Source organism: Lissotriton helveticus, chromosome 5_1, assembly GCF_964261635.1.
Source record: "Lissotriton helveticus chromosome 5_1, aLisHel1.1, whole genome shotgun sequence".
Taxonomy (NCBI): Eukaryota; Metazoa; Chordata; class Amphibia; order Caudata; family Salamandridae; genus Lissotriton; species Lissotriton helveticus.
The window spans coordinates 343528316-343555877 of record NC_136065.1 but is presented as its reverse complement, the minus strand read 5'-3'; the positions used below and the strand labels follow the sequence as shown (position 1 = coordinate 343555877).

At 43.1% G+C, this 27562-nt stretch overlaps 1 protein-coding gene across 3 annotated transcripts in view; it reads right to left on the bottom strand.

Moving 5' to 3' along the window:
* Positions 1-3396: 3396 nt before the first annotated feature.
* PRKCZ (protein kinase C zeta) overlaps positions 3397-27562 on the bottom strand; it is an 865288-nt gene continuing 841122 nt past the window's right edge. For all 3 annotated transcript variants that reach the window (XM_078642457.1, XM_078642458.1, XM_078642459.1), the window contains one exon: positions 3397-6144. In XM_078642457.1, the coding sequence (XP_078498583.1) occupies positions 6057-6144 (88 nt within the window). In that variant the 3' untranslated portion in view covers positions 3397-6056. The remainder of the gene's footprint in view (positions 6145-27562) is intronic.

Below are 27562 nucleotides of genomic sequence, written 5' to 3'. Positions count from 1 at the left end.
GTTTCTGGATTTCCACGTTTATTTTTTAAATAATAAATCTTAATTGAAAGTATATTCTACAGAAAGTTGACCAACTTATACAACGGTGCTAGCCCCATTTTTCTTTTTGCTATGGCAGATTGGACACAATTTACATTATTTAACATTCAATTATTAATTATACCATATAAATGGACTAAATAAAATTAACTTTTTCCTTTTTTAGGACTTTGAGTGAACTTTTGACTGACGTTTTATGGAACAATGAGAAATCCAGAATTCCAGAATTTCTTTGGGACCAACTTTAAAAAAAAAGGAAAATCAGTGGTAGGGTGAACTTTCCAGATTTTCATATTCAATATTCTGCTTTTTGTTTATGAGAAGCATGGTTATGACTTTTCCCTAAAATCCTAAATGGATTAAAAAGGAAACATTGCGATATCGCTTTTCATTTTTAAAGAAATGTTAAAAACAAAAACTAAGTCTCTCTTTTCCCATATTGTGAGACGTAACTGTTTTGGCTTGTCTTGTCTAAACAAGGATAGTGACTAATGATGAAATAGGTTTCCTTTCATCAACTGTGTATAATAAGAAAAAAAATCAACAAAAAAAACTTTATTGGAAAAAGTGGAGATCAAAGGGTTTTGCTTGGGAGTATCAGATTCTAGAAAATGTAATATTTGTTCCTTTCAACAATTTAAAAACACAGTTTGATTTGTCTAAGTCCGTTTTGGGCCAATATGATGAACATATATTTTCAAATGACTGGGTGAGGACATTTTTTCCACGTGTTTTAAGGCAAAAGGGCTCTATGCTGTACAAATATCTATGATTTAACAATTTTAATATTAAACTATTTGATTCGATAGCTACAATAGGAAAAGGGTTTGATGGTTAACTGGGACATTAGTGTTTGGAATAGCATTTGGTATACTTTTCATAATACCTGTAAATTACCTAGCTCTACTCCGACTTTGTTTTTTTTTTACTTGTTAGATTATATTTTACCCAATTTGCTATTTAAACGAAAATCTTGGATAAAGATAATTGTGAATGTGTTCAAAGAAAAAGGTTTATTATTCTAATTGTTATTTCATTGCTCTTGTTTTATTGTCCATGGAGCACATCGGACATTTTAACATTTCTGTTAATCGATATTGATCGAATTGCAATCTATCTTCATTAAATAAGCCATGAAAATAAGCTCAAAGATGTCCAGAGATCAAACAGAGGATCAAAAAAGCCTGGGACATCTTTAAAAGGAAAGTGTGGACAAAAAGTTCCCTCAAACTAATGCAAGAGACTTTAAAGCCTAATTATACCCTAATTGCCAGTCCCCGTATACCATGAACAATTTTGTAGACTAATCCGCACAACAGCACAATTCTTCCAGATAACATATCTAGGTCCAGGAACTGCTAATTATAAGCAAGCTTTCCACTCTAGTAAAAGCTGGATACTTGGACCAGCTTAAAGGTGCCTGCAAGATCAACCTCACGCTTGCTAAAGCCACACAGACTGATTGAGTGCTATTAATAGTATGTACCCTAGACAAATATAAATCCACACATAAAATGAGGGTATTGTCAGGAAGGAATATGTTCAAAATTCTAGGCGGTGTTTAGAGAATTGGAATAAAAAATAACTACAATTTTTTCTCTACACTGAATGTCTCATACATACACACAGCTCAAAACCTCCTGTTCACAAAGCATCCCATCATGCCGAAGCACTATATCACAGGTACTAAAAATATATACGAACAGAAGATGTACTTAGTCTTGCCAAAATAAATAATTGCAATGTAACATATAAAGTCCAACTCAAAAAATTAACCAGCGTACCACAAGATTTGTCCAGAACTGTAAGAATTGACCTACCATAAAACCACTCTGTTGGCTGCTAGTAGAGATTACAGTTAAAGTGCAACTCATAAGTCGAATTGGAACAGGAGTCCAGGATAGCCACATGAACGGGACCTCAAAACCTTTGAACCTTATGCTCTGAAACATACTCCGCATGTCTGTGAAAGCACAAGTGAACTATCTATGTTTCAGCCAAGTCTTGGCAATGGAAAAATACAAACACCAATGACCTGGTAACAAAGAACACTGCAATGTTTTAATTTTACATCAAAAAGGGAATTTGTATACTCCTAGGTTAGTCCACGCTTACTTATCAGTCATGCCCACCTCCAAGTGTTCTTTTGTAAAAGGTTTAAGTTGGTTAGCCAACCACAGCCAAGCTCAACTCAATTAAAGAAAAAAGGTGCTGGAAGTCAGAAAGTACCTCACGTAAGCACCATCCATAGAGCTACTGGTTGGTACTCGCCAGTTTGCTCACGTTGTCATCATCAGTAACTTTCATGACAAGAAAAAAAAAGGAAAAGTGAGAATTTTGCCCAAGTCTTAAAATTGTGTGAAAAAATGGCGTGCTTAGACCATTTTAACTGGCTGTTCCAATTAAAATGGTCTAAACATGCTGTTCTTTTTAATTTGAGTGTGGACACTGTGAAAATAAAGTATGTATGAAATAAGTGGGGCACAACTCATTTTAGCTTAGAAAAATTATTTTCTCTTTCGCACTTTACCGGTTCCAGATGGTGATGAATGATATGATCATCTACATGTTATTTTTCTTCACCTTTTTTCACACAATTTTAAGACTTGGGCAAAATTCTCTTTTCCCCTTTTCTTTTCATGAAAGTTACCGATGATGACAACGTGACGTGAGCAAACTGGTGAGCACCAGCCAGTAGCTCTATGGATGGTGCTTACGAGGTACTTTCTGACTTCCCTCCCCTTTTTTCTTTAATTGATGTGAGCTTGGGTGTGGATGGTTGACAAACTTAAACCTTTTAGAAAAGATCACTTGAAGGTGGGCACGACTAAGAAGTAAGCATAGCCAAATTTAGGAGTATACAAATATCCTTTTTAGATGGAAAATAAAAAAATGGCAGTGTTCTATGTAACCAGGTAATTGGTGTGTGGACATTATGAGTGGAGGGTGACCTGGCTATATTCTCTCTGTTGCTCCCATTTTTTTTGATGAATGGAAAAATTCAACCACTAATACCACTTGGATCTGACACTGTTGTGATGGGATTATGTCACTGTATTAATTTCATTTTGACAGAACAATATCAGTCCAGTAATTATTTTGCAAACCAAATAAAGAATATCTGCAAGTAAAAGTTGGCATCTGGAAGGTGCTAAATGGTGGGACGTATATGAGCAGAATTCAAGTCTCCAGATGTGTTGGTCCTGCCCACTAGGTCTGTTCTGGATAAGCTCTTAATGGAACAGTCCTGTAGTTAATGTGATACCTGCAGAAACAAAGAACTTCTTTCTAAGTCTATTACACTATATCCTGTTTCAGCACAACATGCAAACAAATAAACAAACAAGGTAGTCCAGGTAACAGCTTTTCATTAAAGACTTTAATTGATGTGCAAGAATATAAATGATCTCCGCTGTTATGGATTAGTACACCATTTCTGCACAATTAAAACTGGGCAGCAAAGATCATAACTAAATAATTATACAAAACTACAAGAACATATTTACTGTTTACAATCATTAAATTAGCTAGATTTTCATTTACTAGTTCAAATAGGACAACTATATACCAGTACCAGGTCAATTTTCAATATATTAGGTTTTCTTTCTCTTTCAATCCACACATGTAATTTACATCCTTCATTTTCTTTAATTTATAAAAACAAGAACTTCATATAAAAAATTTGCCCTTCATTATGAACAGAACATTTTCATACACTTGCACGAGCAACCAAACGTGTAACCAGCAAACTATTTGGCAACACAGCAACATTTGTAATGCCTTAAATTAATAATATAAAATGGAGTTTCTTTTTCTTTAGCAAATATACATTTGTTTTTATACCCAGCATTATCCCACCCCAAAACATACTTGCAAGTCACATTAAGGTTTGGTGAGAAAGAAGGACTAGTTTAGTAAAATTCCTCACTTCTGTATCCCAAAGGCTTATCGAAAAGCAACATGGCCGTACCTCCATATGAGCTGCTTTGCAACGCTGAATGCTTCATGATGAAACCTGCACAGTAAAAGCCTTAACGAATTTACTGAAACTTGTTCAAGGAACATGAATGAATTATTGAGTAAAAAGGGGGTAAAGACAGGTTCCGCTTTCATTTCCTGATGTGATGCAAAAATCAGATGTTGGAGGCAAAATCCTGTTCACTTGTGAAAATACTGGGCGTCAGTCAAGTTGTTTTATCATGTTGACTGGAAAAAGCAACAGGCTCAATTAAGTGTAAATGTAAGAAAGTCATTCTACGGGTAAGATTCTCCAGTCATTGTAGTTGAAAGTGCAATGGAGGACATAAATAGTTGTCAAATGAGTTGCTTTCTTTCCTTTTTTAAACATCCTAGCACCTGTTGCCTCTAGTGAATTTTGGAAAGTGGCCATGTTCCTTACCTAATGTAGTGCTGTACCCTGAGAAACCTACATTTCAAATACTAAATAACGGAAGTGAGAGGAGAAAAACCTTGGCTCATCCTGCATTGTATCAAATTCAGCAAGGTGTCATGGCACAGGGTTTAATTCATTTACAGTTTTACTCACACGTGTTGTTACTACAAGCCACAAAATGTAGTTATATTAAGACCTTGCAAAAGATGCTGCCTCTATAATTTATCTGCAGCAGAGGCAACTAGGTCTTTAAAAGCCATTTTAGAAGTTACAAAATAAGCAAATATACAACTTTTGTTCCTCAAAGAAATAGGATTTCTTTTTTTTACAGACAGCAACTATTTGAGGTCAATCCTTTTGATATAAGTTCCCTAATATAATACAAGTTCTACAAAGAGAAGGCATAATGAATAACTTCTACATCTGCACATTTAAGGTGCTTTCTCGCCCTCTTGCGTAACTACGGAGGCGGCGCAAATGCAGAGGCTCAATTTACAAAGCATTCCGCTCTCATATGTAAAACAAATGTATGTACATGGAGTATTTAGATCCTATTAGAAGTGGGAGGTGTGCTTTATTAGAAGAAAATGTATTTTGATAGTCTACATTTACTGCTCCAAATTAAGGCTACAGATAACAGAATTTTAAAAATGAGATCTTTGCTATTTTTGGAAATTGTTTCGCTAGAAGGAAAAAAAATGCAAAGATCTATCACACAAAGCAAGTCAGGACTTAGGCACTGTTTGGAAATTGGCAGAAAACTACCACATGTGCAAATTTGGTATTTTCATTGATCATATTCTGGCCGGTTATTGCTTTTGAGGTTGAACTGCTTTTGATGTTGGTTTTTTTTTTTTAACTGGCATGGCATTCCTATTACAATTGCAATATGGCTCTACTGCTTTTTTCTTAAAAACCTCAAAAGTCACTCTTGAAAATAGTTTTGAGACCTAGATCACTGCTTGTTTCTCGGTGTAATCAACTGCATGAAAAGATTATTTTAACAAGACCTGTTATGAAAATAGGTAAAACCCTTATTAGATGCAGTGCATCCCATTTAGGCACTTTGAGTCTGCACCTAAATTTATTTTAATTGCCAATAAAACACAACTCCATTTCATGATGTCAAGACGTTTTTGGACATGTACCACTTGTGAAAAAAGGCATCAAAAGAACAAGTTCCCAAAATCACAACACATTTCGTTAAGATGGTACATTCTAAGATTTGGAAAGCTAAGCGCACAGCATCAGATGCACCAAAGAAAGCAACCTGGCAATACTGCATCGAAGAGTTTTTCTTCTCCCTTGTCCCCTGCATCCTTCAGCACTCAGATGTAATGGATGAACGTTGTACTCCCTTCATGAAGCTCGAAAACGTGAATTCCTTTGATAGTGATGTAGCTGCTTGCGTCAGCATTAAAATGTCTATAGAGCCAAAACAGTTCTACGGAAAACGCTGCTCGAAATCCTGTTCCTCATGTCTGATTTTCAACAGCCTTATTTTTTCCTTCTCAGCTCTGGTCTTCGTTCCAATCAGTTCCGGAGCCTCGCATGCATATACTGTAGTTAAGGATACAAAACTGGGGGTGCAGTCACATTATCGGTCTACAGAGATGCTGTCCCTTCATACCGTCTCCTCCATAGATACCAACAATGGGCTAATGTACTCAAATCCTTCAAATTCAGACTGGTCTATTCTTTTTATTACGTCACTGTAAAAGAAACAAAAAACAAATTCAGCATCTTGCATCCTGACCATAGATCATATTTTATAACACAGGTTAATTCTCAGATAAGTTTCTTAGGTTTTACTTCAATGCTCCCTCATGGGGCAGCCTTGTGGACTTAAGATAGAAAAGGGCAGTTGGCACGCTGCGAGGCAAAGCATGCAACCAATTGCAATGCGAGCGAAACGTTTATCCTTCCTCTCACATAGCAAGAAGTCCCTCCTGGGAATCTGCTCGACTTGCCAAAATGCAAAGACTGACAACATGCTGGCCGTGGCAAAATGATGACCATTCCTGGTAAACTGTAGGACCTGGCACATCGTTGCCAGGCACATCGTACCAACCGCCTGGCCCTGGCACAATGGTGGTATTATCGGACAATATCCTGGCCCTGCAAGAATGAGAATAACTCCAGGAACTACGCTGGCCATGTCACAATGGTTATCATTTCTATTACAATACGGTCCCTAGCACAATGGTTGTAATTCTCAGCAACATGCTCACTGAGGCAGAATGGTGGTAATTCCTTGTAAATTGCTGGCCATCGTACCGTGGTGGCAATTCCTAGTAAAATGCTGGCCCGGTCACAATGGTGGTGATTCAAGGAAACATTCTTGCCCGTACACAATGGCTAGAATCCCGGCACCACGATGGCCCTGGCACAAAAGAGGTAATCTTTGACAACTGGATAGCCCAGGAAAAATGTTGGCAATTCCTGGTAAAATGCTGGCCCTTGCACAATGATATGAAAAAAGTGCTCAGTCAGTGAAAAGTAAGCGACCACATTCAAACAACCATCAGATAACGAATTCAGGTAAATGGTCATTGCAAGGAGACCTCCTGGCTCCCCATTACACCCCTGACCAGCACAAACTTTTAAGGACTTCAAACTCTCCAGTGTAAGAACCATTTGTAACACTCATTATCTTTAAGCACCTTCCCCTCTGCTCACAAGACCACCTACATTTCACAAGAAAAAGAACACACTGATATTGAATTGGCAAATCTTAGAAATCCTGTTTGAATTAAAGCCTTCCCTCACATTTCGGACTTCATAGAAAACAAGCATTTGCAATGCAATAGGTCTCGCATTAGGAAAGTTTGAGCTATTGGTATTGTAAATGATATTTTTTTGATGTATGTGTTGGTTTTGAAAATAGCGATATTAATAGCTTTGTCACTTACAATGCCAATAATTTTAACTTTCGCAAATGTGACACCTATAGCATTTGTACTGCAATATGTGTTGTATTTACGTGTATTGATATTACAAATAACAATGGCTTTTTATTTTTTTAAATAATTAATACTTAAATGAAAGTTATTGTAATTTATAATGGCAATAGCTTAAACTTTTGTAAATGACTTTTGTGAAGATTATGTTTAGTGTATTTTATTGTGATGAAAATCCAAGAACAGAAGTGAAATATTAACATCTTTTTGTGACATTTGTAATAAAGCTTGAAACATTGAGAGTACATATTTGAACCAGTTGTTGTTGAATGGCTGCACAGATTGATGCTGTGGTGGTGTTGAGTGATGCTGTGGTGATGCGATAGATAGATAGAGGGAGGGTGATAGATAGATAGAGGGAGGTTGATAGATAGATAGAGTGAGGACGATAGATAGAGTGAGGGCCATAGATAGAGTGAGGGCCATAGATAGAGTGAGGGCCATAGATAGAGTGAGGGCCATAGATAGAGTGAGGGCCATAGATAGATAGAGGGAGGGCGAAAGATAGATAGAGGGAGGGCGAAAGATAGATAGAGTGAGGGCGATAGATAGAGTGAGGGCGATAGATAGAGTGAGGGCGATAGATAGAGTGAGGGCGATAGATAGAGTGAGGGCGATAGATAGAGTGAGGGCGATAGATAGAGTGAGGGCGATAGATAGAGAGAGGGCGATAGATAGAGTGAGGGAGGGCGATAGAGTGAGGGTGATAGATAGTGAGGGAGGGCGATAGATAGAGTGAGGGCGATAGATAGATAGAGTGAGGGCGATAGAGTGAGGGCGATAGATATATAGGCAGACAGACAAGATATATATATATATATTCAGAAATAAGCATGTTTACTTTTATAGGCAAACATGAAATGAGGAGTATGAAAATGTAACCCCTGTTCTCAGAAATACGCAGAAAGACCGTAGTAGTATTTTCTCTATGCCTATTGATGTCACATGGTGTGCACAAGCAATTTAAAAAAACAGGCATTTGGGGTAATGTGTGACTGTGAACAAGGGCAACCGCCCGAAACGCGTCAGTCTCGTTTGCTGCTTTTGCCAAATAAATAAGAATTTGCCTAGATTTTGGGATTCGTGTTGCCTTCTGTCTCTGGGGCTCCGGAATTGCAGTTGTGCTTTGCTTTGCATATATATATATATATATATATATATATAGATAGATAGATAGACAGATAGAGTGAGGACGATAGAGTGAGGGCCATAGATAGATAAATAGATGGTTGTGTGCGTTTGGTTGTGTGTGTTGGGGTGTTGTGTGTGTGGGGGGTTGTGTGTCGGGGGTTTGTGTAGGGGGGGGTGTGTGTGGGGGTGGGTGTGTGGGGTGTGTGTGGGGGGTTGGGGGTGTTGTGTGTGGGGGTTGTGTGTGTGGGCGTTGTGTGCGTGTGGGGTTGTGTGTGTGTGGGGTTGTGTGAGTGGGTTGTGTGCGTGGGGGGTTGCGTGCGTGGGGGGGTTGCGTGCGTGGGGGGGATTGTGTGCGTGGGGGATTGTGTGCGTGGGTGGGATTGTGTGTGTGGGGTGTTGGGTGTGTTTGGGGGGGTGAGTGGGTGTGAGGGGTCTGGGGGTGTGTGTGTAGATAAAGGGAAACGGAGAAGCGAGGTAAAGAGATGAGCATGAATGTTGTGATTGGTGAGGTAGAGAGAAAAGATACCTGAAGACAGATTGGGAGGTACGGGCGTGAATAAAGATTGTGGGAATGACTGCAAGGGGTGCACTAATCGGGCGTTAGGGATGGGAGAGGAAAATCCTAGGACCAGAGGAGTTAGTGAGAGAGGGAAGGCATGAAAGATTAGGAATTGTGAAAGAAGAAGAGAAGGGAACAGAACATGGATAAAAATGATGGGCAGACTCGAATATGAGCGACGTCATGGTATTGGAGAAAGCTAAAAAAGTCAGGGATGGGAAACATAAGGAGCAGGAAGGAGCGAGGATCTTGGAAAAGAGGACCCGTTTTATTAAGAATACATAATTCAATAAAAAAGCTAACCTGTGTTTGACGATTTATCTCCTGTTGTGCTTCAGTTCACAAGCGGCCCATGCAGCCGGGGTTTGTTCACGAGAGGACCTTACAGGAAGGAGCTCTTGGTGCACAAGCGGCCATCACAGCAGTGTATTGTGCACATGTGATGTTTACGCTTTTATGAGAATTTAGGCACGTTATAATGGGCTAACCGAGAAGAGAAATATAATTATTTTTCTCCCCAGAGGATTATTACACCCCTCCTCCACCCTCCTAGGTGTAGCCAATTATTTCAGAATAAGACATTTCAGCCTGACGACAAACATTTATCATTTGGACTGCCATTTCCCTAACACCCAGCGGTTGCTACGGTCGGTGTCACAATATGCACTGTGTTGAGAAATTAAAACAAGCATACCGTGGACTAGATGTAGATTCGCGTCATCGGAGAAGATGACAGTCCTGTGTACAGCAGTGCAATAAAGAAATGAGGATCCGTGCAGTTTGGCTGTGGGAGGAGCAGCACATGGCATTTCCTACTTCAATATGGGGTAGGGTCGAACTGCTCTGAGGAACGGCTTCACCTCCGACCTCACTTTCGTGGGCAGATAGGAAAGTATGTTTAAGTCAGTACTTCTCGCGTCAATGACCTGTGGAAATGACTTGACCGTATGTGTAACACTTCTTGTGTGGGATGAGGAATCAAAGCAGCCTTAGCTCAAAGGGGGTCCGGGCCGTAACTCTTGATGGGCAGTTCCTGCTTATGTTACCACATAGGGGGGGGGGGGAGGGTTACAACTACCCACTTCGGTTTACGTAGAGATTGGCTTCACGAATAGACAAACTAACTACCTATTATACGTAAGAGGCGCAGGGTGCTCCCACTTTAGCCCAGGTCGGTCAGGCTGAGGACCTCAGATGGCAGCGGGTCAAATAGAAGGTAGGGGATACATTTAATGAGTAATCCAGAATAAAAGTGGCGGCGCGAACAAATACGTTTTAAAGGGAAAGCGCGAGACATTCATGTCAAAGTATGGGCTAACTGAATATTAGAAAAGACCTTCAAGAAGCGTTTTACAGTTTCAATAAAAATAAAATGTATTCTTTTTGCCTTTATCTGGCCGTATTTTTTGCGGTATTTGTAATGCGCAGTAACATCATTCATTCTTGATGACTAAAGATTATATTTTGTACGAGGGTTGATTCAGTGACAGGTCGCTATACCAACATGGCCGCCGGTTGGGAAAGAAAACGAATGTCCTACTTCCATGACAACTTCCCTGCGTTCAGCCGAACCCTCACAGGTGTTTGCCAGCTGGAAATATTAAACAGTATGAAAGGCGGGGAGTTGTGTGCGTTGTTTGGGTGGGGGCAAAGATAACTCCGTCACGCACAGCCTAGTTAATTACAAGCAACAGTTTCCAACCAGCAACACGGAAGACAGCGAAACCGAAAGCAGCCCGGGCTGAGAGTGAGAGGGCGGGGGCTGCCCGCGCATGCGGGCTCTTTGTTACGGAGAACGAAGTCCGGCAGCTGAAGTCCCGGTGCCAGGAGGGGGCCCGGGTGAAGACCAGCGCTGCGGAGGGAGCTCAAGACTGACCCACTGGCTGACGAGAGAGACAGGGACACGGAACACACGCTGAAAGAGCCCGGTGAGTGGGGGCGGGGGGTGGATGTGTGCGCGTGTGTGTGTGCGTCTGTATGTGTGTGTGCGTGCGTGCGTCTGTCTGTGTGTCTGTGTGTTGTGTGTGTGCGTGTGCGTGTGTGTGCCTGCGTGTGTGCCTGCCTGCATGTGCATGTGTGTATGTGTGTGTTCAGGGAATCTGAGGCAGGGGATGTGCACGGCGCCGGGCTGGGCGTGCGCGCCCACGAGGTGAAGTCGACGCGCGTGCCCGACCCCTGTCTCAGATTCCCAGGAGACGGGCGACTATAGTTGTTGAGCTGGACGCATGCTTCGCATGCTTTCTCCAGCTCGACCTAAAAACTAGATCTATGATCATCAAATGGGTTTACACCACCCACCAAGATGCACTGAATCCTGCCTGATATCCAACTGGGGAGATCTGAAAGCTGTGGACAAAAATTAAGTGGCTGAACTTCTACTAATTGTGTGCATTGCCCTCGACCAGTCCACCACCATCAAATCCTGATTCCGAGACTACAGGAACTTGGAATTTGAGAAAGCATCCACAAATGCATACTCTCCTACTGCCTTTACAGTAGGGTCGGCATCATACTGGTGCCCTGTTCAGATCAGCGCCAATCAGCAGTATTCCTCGTGTTCTATAAAGGCTTTATAATTTCATCACTCCTCTTCGAACCCTACCTCCACCAGACCTCCAATTGTTAAACTAAACTTGCTATAACTATGCTAATAAGCAGATCATCCTAAAATTTCTAAAAGAAAAGGATGTAGGGGCACATGCATCAAGCTTTTTACCGGTCGCAAACGTGGTTTGCAACCGGTAAAAAGCCATTTCCGATGCATCAAACCTACATGCTTTCACAAAGTAGGTAATCGCAATTTTTGCGATTACCTATTTTGCAAATACATTTAGGGAATCGCAATTTACGATTCCCTAAATGCAACGCATGAAGCATTTTAAAAATGCAACTTTGTTTTAGGATTTCACAAATTACCATCAACTTCAAGTTGATGGTAATTGGCAAATCCTTAGAAAAATCCACAAAATTGCATTTTTCAAAGTGCCATGTGGAGCCATCAATGAATGGATGCAGAGTAACCAACTTAAAGTTAACTCTTCCAATAATGGATAAGTTCCACTTGTGAATGGAAAGAAAATCCAACTTAGGACCAGCTACGCGGCACCGGGGATATATCCCTCCACCAGCAACATCAATTATTTACGAGTGATCACTGACTCCAATATTTGTATGATCCCTCAAGTAACAAAAAATTGTTTCCTCAACAAGCAACCCTTTCAACACATCTTCCCTTGTCTAGGTTTCGCTCAGAAGCTGCAGGCCACTGTCAATCTTTTCATGACTCGACTTCCTTTTACTACTCCAAAGATTGTGTAGGATACACAATATAGAGGCTACAAAGACTCTACACCTTAGCTAATGAAAATGCACCTCACAAGTGCTCCAAGCTCTTCAGTAGCCAAGCATTGGGTATTTAAGGAACCCTGCTCGCCCACTAGGCAATATCAAGGGCTCATGCTTCATTCACTGTTAGTTCCAAAGATACTCTAAGGAAACCTCTTGTCTCAAATAGGCCCTTGGCTAATCATTTGCAATATAAGAGGAAATACATCAGGGGAACCTCCCTCTCCATTGAAGCAGCAAAATGAAGGCATTCTTTCCCTGCAAAAATAAACACATATCCAAGACCACTTGGAATTAAGGAAGTAAGTAAAATCATGGTTGTTTCCAAAACTGTTGATACAGAATCACACTAGCAAATAAACACATTCCATCACACACATTAGGAAAGGGTCTTATGTATTCGTTATGTACATGGCAGTTGTAGGGTCTCCACCATGACCACATAGGCTGTTATTGAAAGAGAAATAAGATAAGGGATAGATTAACTTCCCTCAGCTCCAGCATTTCTCCCCCTATGCCCAAAGACTTGTTAGATAATTCTTGCCAATGTCCCCATCTCATCAACTATTAGTGTCTCAGAAGTTGATGTTGCTGTATAGCTACCAGCTTCCTCCTGATGCTTGACACAAAGGATTAGCTATGGGGTAGACTGCACAGATGAGGCTATTAACGTTTGACTATCCTTCCTGCCCCAGTCTTCCCAAAAGATTGATCCTTGAGACACTTCTGAAAGTTTCTCATGTGGAGCTGCTGTTAAAGCACAATAAATTGAGAATATAATGAAACCCAGGAATGGTGAGTTTGTCTGGCAGCAGTACAACAATGGTTGGAAGAAAAAACTTTTGAAACTGGATGACAAACTGTCTTTTGAAGGGCATACATTTGCCTGAATTGTGACACACTTTTGCCTCCCTTGTGTTCAATACAGCTTCCAAGTACCTCATTCTCTGCATTTAAAAACAATTCTGCAGTTCTTATGTAATACCAAATGTTTATGAACTTTCAAAGGTTGTATGGAAATTTGAGAAGTCATCTTCAAGGGCTTTCGGGTGGAAATGCCCCCAGCATTGTATCACAGTAGTCCTGCCTTAAAATACCCAATGGCATGTGAAACTGGTATCCTGGCTTTTTACTGGCTCAGGAAACATGATAATCTAGTATGTATACTGAAGCCTAGGCCTGTCCAGGGTAATGCCAGACACCTAAATTGGTTTTGTGACTTGGAGGGGCTCACCAAGCAGGCCCCTCCTTTGTTGACAGAGAACCACTGTCCATTCTCTGGGTGGTTCACTTGAAGCAGTTGTGGCAACATACAGTTTTGTGACTTAATAGTCCTGAACAGACTTTTTTTGTGTCATAAGGGAGGGTTGCCGACTGGCACCGGTCAGGTAAAATGTCCACTACAATGTGGTTCCCCGGGAGCTAGAAGTGTTTTGCTTGCATTCCAGAGCAGGTGGGTGGAGACCCAGATGGGAAGTGAGCGAGGATGGACGTATGGCAATCTTTAGAAATTGTATGAGGACCTATTAGCAAGGAATTGCTTACTAGATTTTTCCAAAGTACTTCCTTTCGTTGGATATTTGGGAAAAGCGGGTGACTTGCTGATTCTGTTGTTAAAGGTGGGTGTTTCTAGGCAGGGCCAGTCCCTTCATCTGGCCCAAACTGCTACTTTAGGAAGTCTAAGGAAAGCCAGGAGCAGAGTCTTCCTACTTCATTGTGTCTTTGTTGTGGATGTTCCTGCTTGGAGCCAGCATCATCGCTATCTGCTATGAGAGACAGCATGTTGGACAGAAGCTAGGCCTGCACACCAGCCTAGAAATTACATTTTTAAGGAAGCCACCCCAAACCCAGTTCCAGAACTGACGTAAAGTCCCTTAATTCCGAATCTATATTATGAAGGCCCAACTCCACCTTGGCTAATGGAGGTCGCCATCTTCCCACTTTCAAACAGTGGAAGTCGCCATCTTTCCTGATTATGCATAATCATTGTCAGGTCTCCTCTTAGACGCAGACATTGTCTGACCTTATCTTTCTAAGAACTGTGAAAGTGTCAAGTTATTCGATTATTGACAGATACAACATTTAAAGCGACATTTGTCTGAGTCAAATGTTTACTCTTCACAATGTTAAGTTTTAATAAGAACGCATACTTACATGTAACCTGAATTATGTAGTCTGAATTGACATCTTTTTTCCGTATATGTGCATAAGGAAAAGCCTGGGTAGCACACCATGATGCACACAATTTATGTCATACAATCCTAAACTTATGTCAGAAATTCCAATTTCTGATCGGATTTAGAATATAAGGACTGCCTCTTGTCAGGGAGGCCCTTTGTGGAGATTATCGCTCGAGATTCTGCCAGAGACTATCTCACCTACTGCCAGCACACTTTGCAGATGCTACATCTCGCCTGAAGCTGATAAAGCGGACTCTGAGGAAGACCAACTGACTGCTACTGCAGCATGTGTTTGTCCTTCATGGGGAACACTGTCTTCACGCCTCAGCTGATAAAGACTGCCTTTGCTGTTAATGTGGTATGCAGTGTCTCGTCTCTCTAAGAAACTCAAGACCACAAGTTCCTCTGTCTTCTATGCTCTGAGTGTAGCGCATAGAAATAGGAATTAGGGTGTTACATTTTGAATTACATTTTAAAACATGCTGAAAATTGTCATTATATTTTTGTTACTTATAATATGTTTGCTTGCAATTTTTATAATATTTTGTGTAGTTGTTTTAGTCATACTGAGAAACTGATTATTCCTGTTGTAATAAATACTATTTACTTAAAAGTGTCATTTTTTGAGTGTGTGATCCTGTGACTAACGAAATAAGGTTGGCAACTGTTACCACAGTGCCCCTGCTCCCTTTTTGGGATTGTTAGTAACCCAAAAGCAATACTTCCATGTCAATTATACATTGCTAGTGCCTTGTATGACTACAATAACCTGTCTTTCACATTCATCGCTGGTGCACTTGAATCAAGCTTACTCGTGTCACTCATGAGTGGGAAAGCACACCTAATAGTTATATCAAAGTCATAACTTAAGCAATGGAACCTTTGACAGTGGATCCAAACTTCCCTGAAAGAAGTATAATAGTGGGACCCAAACCACCAAACATCCAGTTCCATGTTCTTCTTCACAGAGTAAGGGAGAGCTTCAGAAATTACTCAGAGATTTGCTGTGCTGTGAAATCAATGTTGGTATATGCATGACAGCCAGTCTCCCAAAGGAGAGAGGACAAAACTCGAAGTCACTTGAGGAAGAAGCTGTGGGACTGCCTAGCACCTAGAAGCCTGCCTGCTTTCTCACACGGTGGAAGAGAGTACATACCATGCAGGAGGATAGATGGTCAAGAAGGAGATGCCCAGTCATGTTCCCAGTGTGTGGAACACCTAGAAAACTTCCTGGTGGGAGCATTACTGGGACCGACAAATGTTGTACAATCTACCATGGCGTGGTTCTTGTGGTGAACTACATAAAGTAGCTTTGAGCCAAGCAAAAAGATGCCATCTAGCACCCCTGCGGCATGCTCAAAGGACAGGGGCTGCTCCTGTTGGTGTGTGCTGCAATTCCCAAGGAGCCACAGTTACCGATGAGTGGGAGAACTACCCCAACCTGGAAGCCGCAAAATAGAACCTGCCAATCTGATACCTCCAAGAGTGAGACACCAGGCACAGTAAAGCAACTACAAAGCAGATCCTGGTTGTGTAAACCGAATCTTGCATCATCCAGTGCCACCCAAGCTGGGTTTCTGCTCAGTACGTAACATAAGACCCAGACACCAAAGACTGAAAGACTAAAGCGCACGCATAAAGTTAACCCTTCAGTAGGAAGTTGTCCTTGCTGGTAAGACTCTGCGCTTAAGAACCCTTGAACTGACCTACATATTGCTGATGTAGTGACAACTTAGTGAAGCTGCACCTGTGTCTAACCTTGTCTAAACTCAAATTGCAGGGAAGTCACCACTGACATTTGGAAACCTAATGGAGAGGGTGGAAAGGCGCAGCAGAGAGTATAGTAGAAGGCGATGGGGGAGATAATTTAAATGAGTGGTAATACTCACTACGTAATTGTGTAGAATTTTATTCTGCTGTGGTAGCGATTTATTTTGCCTGTTTCATTGTTGCTTAGTCTGTGCCCTAGCTCCTAAACTACCTGCATAAGAAGTCTCCGACTGCTCGCCCTCTCTGCATTGCGAATCAAATGCAGAAAGGGTGTATTCTGCCCAGTTGTTTGAGCCACGGTAGTATGGCCCCTAGGAAACCAAAGGTAAACCGCCATAACCACCATGCTTTTGGCCCAGTTGCCCATGTCTGTCATGTGGTCTGACAGGGGCCAAAAGTCAAAGCCAATCCAGGTATTTGCATCTTCCGGAGAGAAGCCCCTCCCAACATCATACATTTAGAAAAAGCATTTGCTTGGGATTTCAGGCTGAATGCAAGCCTTTCCAACTGTTTTGTTTGCTTGATTTCTTCCATACAGGTGATTGACTTTGGAGAAGGAGACAGGGGGCCACTGCTTTAAGTTTTTTGTAGGTTTTATAGAAGCTGCCGGAGGATAGTTCTCTCCTCTGCCTCTTCACTGACCATGATGGCAGTGAGACTTATGCAGTCGATATGAGAACGATTTCCATAAGTGGTTTAAAGGAGCTATTTTAACATATTTTCAATGTACTATAATGAATGCAAAACACGGACAGTATAAACTTTAATGCACCACTGTCAAAACTTTAATGATGCAACAGATATATTTCAAGCTAACATGCCAACGCTTCAGAACAGCAATATAACACCCAACACCCCTCAATCTCGCTTCTGTCCATCCGTCACACCTGTTTTCCCCTGCACTCTCCCTCCTGACCTCCTTTGTTCTTCTGAGCTCCGCCATCTCCATCCTGACACCAGACCTATTTTCCCTACCAAGTCCCTCTCTCTCAGCCCTCTTTCGCTCTTCTGTCCGCCTTTCCCTCCTCACAATGAGCTAAGTGTAAGTATAGATCAGTACTTGACTATGGACATAGGGCTGAAATAACAGGGGCAGAGAAACAGAGACAAGTACAGCGTAACATGCACAAGAAGCTAGAGCAAAGCTGGTCAATCTTGAATTCTATGACAGGAAACATACTGGGGAAAAGAGCACAGACACCTACAAAGACAATAGACACACCCACTCAAAGGCTCAGTTATCTACAGTAAATTATACAATCACCCAAAATTCCATGGAACTACTGATCAAAACTACATAGGTTCTATTGAAGATTGCAGTGCTCTCCTTTTTGGAAAGCCCATCTTTAAGACTATCTACAATCCACACTATCATCCCACACTGATTATACCCACTGATTTTCACACACACTTCCAGTGGAAGAAAATCTTGGTCCCTTCAGAGGACAATCCATTGAGACTACGCAGAGATACATTTATGACACGTGGGTTAAGTGCCAGATCACCTGACGAACACCCTCTAGGCAATGAGACCCACACAACAAGAGTGTCCGTAATCTAAAGTAAACAGTTATGCAGTCACCCACATTTCACATGCCACTTAATCATACTCACCTAGGAAAGGGGTAAGAACCAAAGACAAGAGGGTCTCATTCTGGAAACCCATTACAAGGAGAAAAGCTTTGGTTCCCCACATGACCAACAAATGGCCAGTACTGGGATACTGAAAACATGGTTAGCATTACAGCTGTTTCATACCGTCCCCTACTTGTACGTCTGAATGTGACATCATAGGGGCGTGCCTATTAAACAGGAATTTGTCTAATGTGTAGAAATAGTCATGCTCTCAAACTTCTATATTTATCTAGGACAAGATGCATGTCTGAAAACATTTACAAGTAATATACTTAAAGTGAAATATAAAAGCCAGTAGTGCATTAAAGATATACAAGATAAATAAAACTTATGTGATAATATATTTCATATAACAAAGCATGAATATTTGTAATCCTTGTGCTACAGCTAACAAACAATATTTTATAACGTGTCAAGAGCATGTTATGCGTGTTGGCGAATAAACATACAAGTGATAGTATAGATAAACCAGATTAAACGAAAGTGCAATAAAAAGCAAAAATAAAAAAAGTCCATTGAAAAGAAGGAAGAAAGATTTTCTTTTCAGTTTGTATAGGCTTTGTAGCACATATGATGGGTACAGGTCAAGAATCGTGGGCGGCTGTGTTTGTTGCACTCAGTGTTCTGCATAATGTGTTAAGCTCAAACATCCTCGGCTGGGTAGTCGAGCTAGAAACATAGCTGCTTTTTTCAAGAGGCATGGTATTCAGAGTAGGGAGAGGCTGGGAGGCACTACTCTGAAACCTTCTTGGTGTCTGCTGTGGCCGGCTTTAGAGGACTGGCCACATAGTTTTTTTTAACATGGTTGATAGACACCTGTTTCTTCTTGATCCAGGCAGAAGAGGCAGTTCTGTTGCCTTTTACCCCAGTAACAATGATGGGTGGTCTGTAGGATGGCTCAAAAGCTTGCTTGTCGTGGATTTTTTCCCGAACTAGGTCCCTAACTTTGGGAACTCATAAGTCAGCAGCAGCAATAACCTTCTCTTCACAGGTGGCAGTGTCAGAGTGGTTTGTGTTAGCTTGTCTCTAACTTCTTGGATCCTCTCTAAAATATTTGAACGTTTCTCCAAGTCAACTTTATCTTCATCCGCCATCTTCCCAGAATTATCTCAGCCAGGTACATCCATAGGAACTCAGAGGAGAACCTTGTATGGAGTGCATCCTCCCTATACTCATCTAGCTAAGTTATTCAATGCTCTCTGAACTCCATAAAGATTATGATACCAACTAAGACCTAAACTTAATACCCTACCGGTCAAAGCTTTTTTAATCATGCCATTGGCTCACTCTACAAGCAGTTCGATTCAGCTGTGAACGGGTTGCTGAATTACAGACAAACTCCCAGAGCAGCAACCACAGGACCAGTATCTGAATAAAATTAATGAACTGGGCCCCATTGACACTAGGCACTGCAAATCGTTTATGACTGCTGAATCATTCCCATTTCTCTGTGGCCAAGCCCATAGGAATTGAGAAAATGACTCAATAGCTACCAATACATATTGGTATTGTTTAGCTGAATTTAGGGGACTGATGTGGTCCAAATAAATCACATGCAAGGGGATATTAGAGAACATGAGGGGAGCTGGCAAGGGTCTGGACAGTGGAGGGTTTCATTTTGTGACAAATGTCACATTCTCCGACATAGTCCATAGTCTGTTTATATACATTAGGCCACCAGTAGAGTTGCTTTACCATTGATACAGTTGCATTCATTCCTGCATGTGCAGAGGCCAACGCCTCATTTGCTTCTTTGGTTAATGCCAATCAAGACAGATTATTGTGTATTACAGGGTCTACTGCTCCTGGTATGGTAACTACAGGAATGTTATTGGAGTCAAGGGTGCAGGAATATTTGGGAAGAAAACCTGCCGGAGTTTTCTCAGCTTGCTTGGTTGCATTTATGGATTTTACAATCTCTGTGTTGACCTTAGTTTGAGATCTAGTTAAGACTGATACCTGAGCAGTCTGAATTGTAGCTTTTGCCATGGTCAGCTGCACAGTTCCCTTTAGCGTGAATACCACTACGCTGATTGCTTAAAGTGTTCCTCACATGGACCAATGGAAGCTTGTCTTATAAGACAGCTACCATCCCATAAAGCTATTTATGTTTTATAGGTTTTCTCTTTGAATCCTTGAATCCATTCAACCACTATTGTTGCAAATTTACATTGTAACCTTGCACACAGAAAGCTGAGTCGGACACAATCTGTGTGGAAACTGGTGAGTCAGTCTTTTGTAATGCAAGAAGCAGGGCATCTTGTGCAGTACTATCACCTAAGAGTTTGGTGTGGGTGTGTTGTGGGATGAACTCACCATCCTTCACTACACCTTGCACTGCTGTGCAGGTTGGGAAGTGCTCGCATTTGGTTCCACAAACATATTGTAGTAAGACGTGACAGATAAAGTGTCTGAAGAGTTTCCTATTCATATTGGATAAAAGCTTGTGTACAAAGAGATGGATCATACTGAAACCTTACATCCACTGCACTTGAAGAAGAGGCCCACTGTACCCATCTTAGGTGTAGGGCACGTGCATTGAGAGTGCTTGCCTTTGTGACCGCCTCTTGTGCTGGGATGGGAGAAACAATAATGAAATGTTTTCCCTGCACCATTGGGAGCTCTTTTAGAACAGTCATGTGTACAGCCATCAGGATTTTGTCAATGGAAGCAAATCATGCTTTAGCTAGGGAATACAAGTGAGACTTGCAGGCAATTGGGATGGTCTGACCTTCATTTTATGTCATATAGCTGTAACCATAGTGACTGGGTATGACTCCGATAATTAGGTTTGTTTTGTTGTCCATAGTTTGTAAATAGTCTGTCTCAGGTATGGATAAAGAAACCTGACAGTCGAGCCTTCTTACGGACAGCACCTAACAAGGAGACATATGAACCCAGAAATATTTGGTAACCCTACTAGATTTACAGAAGGTTTGTGTGCACACTGAATGGTACCCACTGTAACAATACCTGTTCCCTAGGGAACTAGATCAGAACAAAACAGCACAGGTGCACCACAATATCAAACATAAGGTAATTTATATTGTGTAGTTCCAATGAGTCACAGAGATACAGCTTCCTCGATTCAATTTCTTTATTTCAGTGAAAAAGTTAGACACCATACAGCCGACGTGTTTCGTCCCAACAGGGGACTTCTTCAGGGCGTTGATAGAAATAAGCTTCAAGTGAAGAAAGAATACGGCAATCCAAAGGAGTACCGCCGTCGTCACTCAATAGGCTTGTCTCTTCAATTTAGGATCATAATATTTGGACATTCCAAAAAGGTATAGGTACCTGTAGAATAAGAGAAGTATCATGGGTGTAGGTCCATGGTATCTAGTTTTACATGGCGATTACTCGGTTTAATGTTTAATGCAGGTGTACGATCCCACCAAACAAATTTTGAAAAAAACGTCCTCAATGCGGACAGAAGTGTCCAGATCATGATATTATAAAAACCATCCGCAAAATCAGCAAAGATCCGGAACCGCGATGAGTCCTCCAGCCAAGTAGTCTGTCTCAGGCATGTCTGCTTGTAGAGCATGCAAGATATCAGTATTTGCGCTCAGCCACTGTTTAGAAGAAAACGTAGGAGAAATCAAGTCTTCTAGAGGCTTCACTCTCTCTGCGTAGTGAAGCAAATAAGTAATTCTAAAGTTAAGAAACCCCAACAGGGATTGCAACTTTTCAACGTGTTGGGAGGCTGCAAGGTATCGCACTTCTGGAGGAAGTCAGGAGAGAGACGCTAGCCCTCACCGGATAATTCTTACCCAAGAAAGTTCACCGCCATGCATGACCATGTGATGTTAACAAAGTCACTACTCCTTTTAACCTGGTAAGGTGTAGATTCATCAATATATGACAATGAAAACAAGTTACTTACCTGTAACTTTGGTTCCCCAGTATTGGTAACTTTCATAGCTTCCCATGCTTTGTATCATTCCCCGTCGTCGGAATGGGAGCCTCAGTAGTATCACAAGCAGGAACAAAAGAGAAAAATAGGCCTAGGCATCATCTCATTTGTATCCTATCATCCTCTTTGTGTAAAAGAGACCAAACATTTGTCAGGACCAATCAGAGCAGCCTCACCCCATAGAACCTTCCTGAGAGAGCTCAGAGCCTCAGATTTTCGTAGCCGTTGTGCAAACCGCCACTATCTCTGTAAAAAGACTGAGGCTTTCCCAGGGGAGGAGGGCGGGCGCATGGGAATCTATGAAAGTTACCAATACTGGGGAACCAAAGTTACAGGTAAGTAACTTGTTTTCTTGCCCCAGTATTGGAACTTTCATAGATTCCCATGCTTTGTATCAGAGTAGCTAGCAGTAAATTACCAAGACACATTTTGTAGATACATGGCATCACATAATCATATAGCAATACTTATAGCATAGCCAAACAAGAAACAAAATGTGTTCACCAGGATGGAGGGATCGGAGGGAAAGCTCACCTCTCAATGAAAAAGATTCCGCAGAACTGCTTGACCAACAGCCGCGTCGTCTCGTCCTGCAGATTCCAGGCAGTAGTGCCTCGTGAAGGTATGAGTACTGCTCCACGTTGCTGCCCTGCAAATGTCTTTAATGGCGACTCCAGAAAAAAGAGCCACAGGCGATGCCACAGACCTTGTGGAATGTGCACGGACCTTCCTCTCCAGTGGCTTGCCCGCCTCCTGATGACAGAATTGAATCGCACTGGAGATCCAGCGGGAAATGCCACTCTTTGCCAAAGGAAACCCCTTCCGTGGTGTGCTGTAGGACACAAACAATTGGGATGATTTCCGAAAGGGTCGTGTGCATTCTAAGTAGAATTTCAAGCATCTTTGAACGTCCAAAGAATGTAATGTGCGTTCCGCAGGCGTAGAAGGGCGCGGAAAGAAAGACTTTAAAATCAAAGGTTCATTCAAGTGGAACTCAGACGGCACCTTCGGAATAAATTTCGGATTGGTGCGAAGAATAAGCACATCTTTTTTGAATTGAAGGAATGGATGCACTATGGAGAGGGCTTGAAGTTCACTAACTCTTCTCGCTGATGTAAGAGCTAAGAGGAGGGCAAGTTTCCTAGACAGGAATTTCAAGTCCGCCTTGTGCACCGGCTCAAACGGAGCTTTCATGAGTTGAGCCAGGACAAGATTGAGCTGCCAAACTGGTGGAGGAGGGCGAACTGGAGGATACATCCGAAACAAGCCTTTTAAGAATAGTTTAACAATCCTAGAGGACCATAAGGAAGGGCCTGAAGAGCTACGCCGAAACCTCGATATGGCTGCAAGATGTACCTTCACAGACGAATGCGCCAACCCAGACTTAGCCAATGATAGTATAGATGGCGATAGTTGATGAGGCAGAGATTTGTGAGGATGGAGACCTTGTCTTTGACACCATAGGCGAACCTCTTCCATTTTGCCTTGTAAGTTTTATTAGTGCTCGGTGCTCGAGCCTGTGACAAAACTTCTCTACATTCCTGGGAGAGATTCAGATGACGGAACTCTCTGTGTTCAGGAGCCACGCTGTCAAGTGCAGCGATTTCGGATCCGGATGGTAAACCTATCCCTGATTCCTCGACAATAGGGACGGAATTGGTCGCTAGCGAATTGGATGAGCCTGGGAGAGCCGAAGGAGTTCTGTGTACCAAAATTGCCAGGGTCACGCTGGTGCAATGAGAATCATCTTGCATGGTTCCGCCTTCATTTTCCTGAGTACTCGAGGAATGAGGGGAATTGGAGGAAAAGCGTAAAAGAATGCGCTGTACCAGGCCATCAAAAGGGCGTTCCCCAGAGATCCCTGATGGTGAACTTTGCTTGCGTAAAACCGGCATCTGGCGTTCACCGGAGAGGCAAAAAGGTCGATGGTTGGTGTCCCCGAGAACACACTCTCCAGAATGGACTGATTCACCTCTGTCTGGCGACTCAGGGCATCCGCCTTGACATTGAGAAAGCCTGCCAGGTGTTCGGCCCTCAAACTGATGCTGTGAAGAATCGCGTAATCCCAGATCCTCTGAGCATCCTTGGACAGAGTTTGCGACCTCGTTCCTCCTTGCTTGTTGACGTAGTGCATGGCCGTCGTATTGTCCATCCGGACCAGCACTGTATGATTTCGAACTCTGGGAAGGAAAGCCTGCAAAGCCAACTGAATGGCCGTTAGCTCCAGAAAAGTGATATGCCCGCTGACTTGAAGCTTTCGGAGCACTGCTCCCCAGCCTTCCAAAGAGGCATCCGTGGTCATGATCAGGGGGGACGGTGAAATTCAGAATGTCAGACCTTGTGCGATATTGTCTTGCACTAGCCACCATTCGCATGCCTTTCTCATTGCTGATGTCACCAACACCTTGTCGTTGAATGATCCCTCTGTTTGGCACCATTGTTTGTCTAGTTCTTCCTGCAGAGGACGCATTCGCAGCCTGCAATGTGGTATTAATGGTATGCAGGATGACATCGACCCGAGCAGGGACTTGTATTGTCGGACTGAAAGGCATTTCTTGTGGAATAGTTGGCGAGCCGATACGATCAACTTCTGTTGACGTTCTTCCGAAGGACGAGCTGTGCATTGCGTTGTGTCCAAAATGGCCCCAAGGAACCTTGTGGATCTGGAGGGCTGTAGAATTGACTTGAGTTTGTTTAGCTGAAGGCCCAGGTGACTGAACAACTGAATGCAAGTCGAAACAGCTTGAGAGGTTTCCTTGAAAGATGGAGCCTTGACGAGCCAGTCGTCCAAGTAAGGGAAAACCTCCAGGGATTGTTTTCGTAGAAAAGCTGCTACTGGTGCCAACACCTTTGTGAATATCCGAGGTGCAGACCGAAGGCCAAACAGAAGCACCTTGAATTGGGAATGGCTCTTGCCCACTGTGAATCGCAGATATTGTCTGTGAGCCGGGTGTATCGGTATGTGGAAATACGCATCTTCTAAATCCAGAGACGCCAAATAGTCGCCTGGGTTCAAAAGAGGAAGAATTTCTTGTAGAGTGACCATCCTGAAAGAGAGCTTGATGAGATAAGTGTTGAGCTCTCGTAGGTCTAGTATGGGGCGCCAAGTCTCTGCCGTCTTCCGAACCAGGAAGAACCTGGAATAAAAACCTCTGCCCCTCTGAGAGAGAGGCACCGGTTCTATTACCCCCTTGAGGAACAATTGGTGGGCTTCGAGGTGGAGCAGTCCCAGATGTTTTGTGCGGGCGGCGCCCGGAGCTCTTGTTGGAGGAAGATCTTGGAATTCCAACGTATGGCCACTCTGTACAATATTCAGGACCCACTGGTCCGATGTTATACACTTCCAGCTGTTCAGACAAAATGATATCCTGCCCCCCACTGATGTGACTGGGAGGGGAGGAACAGTAGGTAGAGCCAGGAGGCCGCTATTGCCTCTTGGCGTTGTCACGTCCCTGACGGTTCTGACGCCCTAGCGGAGGTTGGCGAGAGTAAGACGCCGATTGTCCCTGTCGTTGATTTGAATATTGAGTCTTATAAGACTGCGAGGACTGCGAGGAATATCTCTGTTGGGTGTTGCCTCTATACGAAGAGAAACCTCTGCCATGAGCGCCTCTAAATGGGACCTTACGGTAGTTAAGTGATCCCAAAGACTTCGCCGTGTCCGTATCCTTTTTTATATTTTGCAGGGCATCATCAACATGCTTACCAAAGAGCATCTCTCCATCAAATGGGAAGTCCAGGATCTTATTTTGGACCTCCTGACGAAACCAGGTGGCTCTCAACCAGCCCTGGCGACGTAGCACTGCTGACCCTGCTAAGGCACGAAAAAAGCAGTGGAAGCTATATCCATAGCACAGTCGATAACTTCGGAGGATGATTTTTCTCCCTCCATCAGCACTCACTTGGCCTCTTCCCTCGCGGAGTCTGGCAGTTGTTCCACAAACGGCTCCATGTCACACCACATCTGGCGATCGTATCTGCCTAGAATGGCGAGAGCATTCACTGCTCGAACAAGCAAGCTGGCCATGGAAGAAAACCTCTCCCCCACGTTATCCAGGCACCTACCGTCCTTGTCCGGAGGCGTAGTCAAAGGTGTTGATGGGTTTTTGGATTTGCTTTGGGCGGCCTGTGAGATCACCAAATCAGGCTTCGGCTGCCCAAGAAGACAAGCTGGACTGCCCTCTGGAGCCTTATACTTCTTTTCCAGCCTGGGTAGAACCGGAATAACAGTGGCTGGATTTTGCATGATTTTCATACCTTCCTCCCACAAATGCTCAATTATGGGAATGGACTTGACAGATCTTCTGTATTGTTCCTTGAAGTCATAGAGGAAACATTCAGACTCTTCCCTCATAATTGGCAGTCCAAACCTCTTTGATGCTCTCTCCATTAGGTTATGGAACCCCCCTATACCAACTGGAGGGGAAATAGAAGTCTGGATCTTGTAGCCCACTGTCACCTTGATCCAAGTCTGGGTCCTGCAATGGATCAGTCAAGGGATCCACCTGTACATCATCATCCAAAGAGGTATCCTGCTGGACAGTATTGGCAAGTTCGGGATCCGGTGTCCGGGAAAGGACCATAGGCATGACCGCTGGTGGTGTGAGAGGGGCCACTTGCGAAGGAGGCAGTACGACAACTGGTTGTGCTTGTGGCAACGCCTGAGGGGGAGGTTGCGCAGACTGCATTGAAGGTTCCGAAGGAAACCTGGTTCTATAGTCCTGCAGCATCATCTGTAGATCAGAGATTAGAGAGGCGGGCATGGTCACCATGTCCTGCTCTAAACCAGGTGGACGTCGCTCTTGTGGAACATGCATCTGTTGGTCACCTGTATGCTCATAATATTCCTCCGTGTCAGTCTCTTGCAATTTAACATTTAAGTCTGAGGGACTGTAGGCATCCCCATAATGGCCACCATCTTCCTCATCCTCCTCCGACTCATCATCCAGAAGCATTGTCGGTGGATGCGACGAAACTCGTCGAGGAGACGTCATTTCAGGTGTAATTTTCATCTTCTGCAGAGGAAATTGCATTTTTTGACCCGTCGACGGCCTCGTCGACGGAGCAGTCGTCGACGGTGCAGCAGTCGTCGACGGTATCGTCGATGGAATCGTCGACGGCACAGTGGACCTCGTCGACGAAGTCTTGGTCGTCGTCGCGTCATCACCATCAGTGTCGTCGTCTAAGTCATTGTAGTTTTCGTCGTCGACGAGGCCGTCAACAGCACCTTTCCGGAGACCATCATCGTCGACGAGGAAGAAGTTATCGTCGACGAACTGGGAACCTTGAAGGACGACGAAGTCGTTGACGTGGAAACCGCTACCGACGACGAGCCCGTCGACGGAGCCAAGGAAACAGCGGGAATTTTCATAGAAGCAATCGTCGTCGACGTACCTGATGTTTTTGTCGTCGACCGACGCTGTTTTTTCTCAGGCACGGTCCCTGGAGTGACCGTAGAGTATTTGTCACCAGTCTTTTCCTTTTTGGACGGAGGAGAAGTGATAGAAACCTCCTTTTTGTCCTTTGAGGCTGTAACCAATCCAGTAGCCTGTCCCTGCCTCTCCTTTTCACTTCCGTGAGGAGATTGAAGGGGACTAGCCCTCTCAGACCTGTCAGAGATCTTATGAGGGGCCT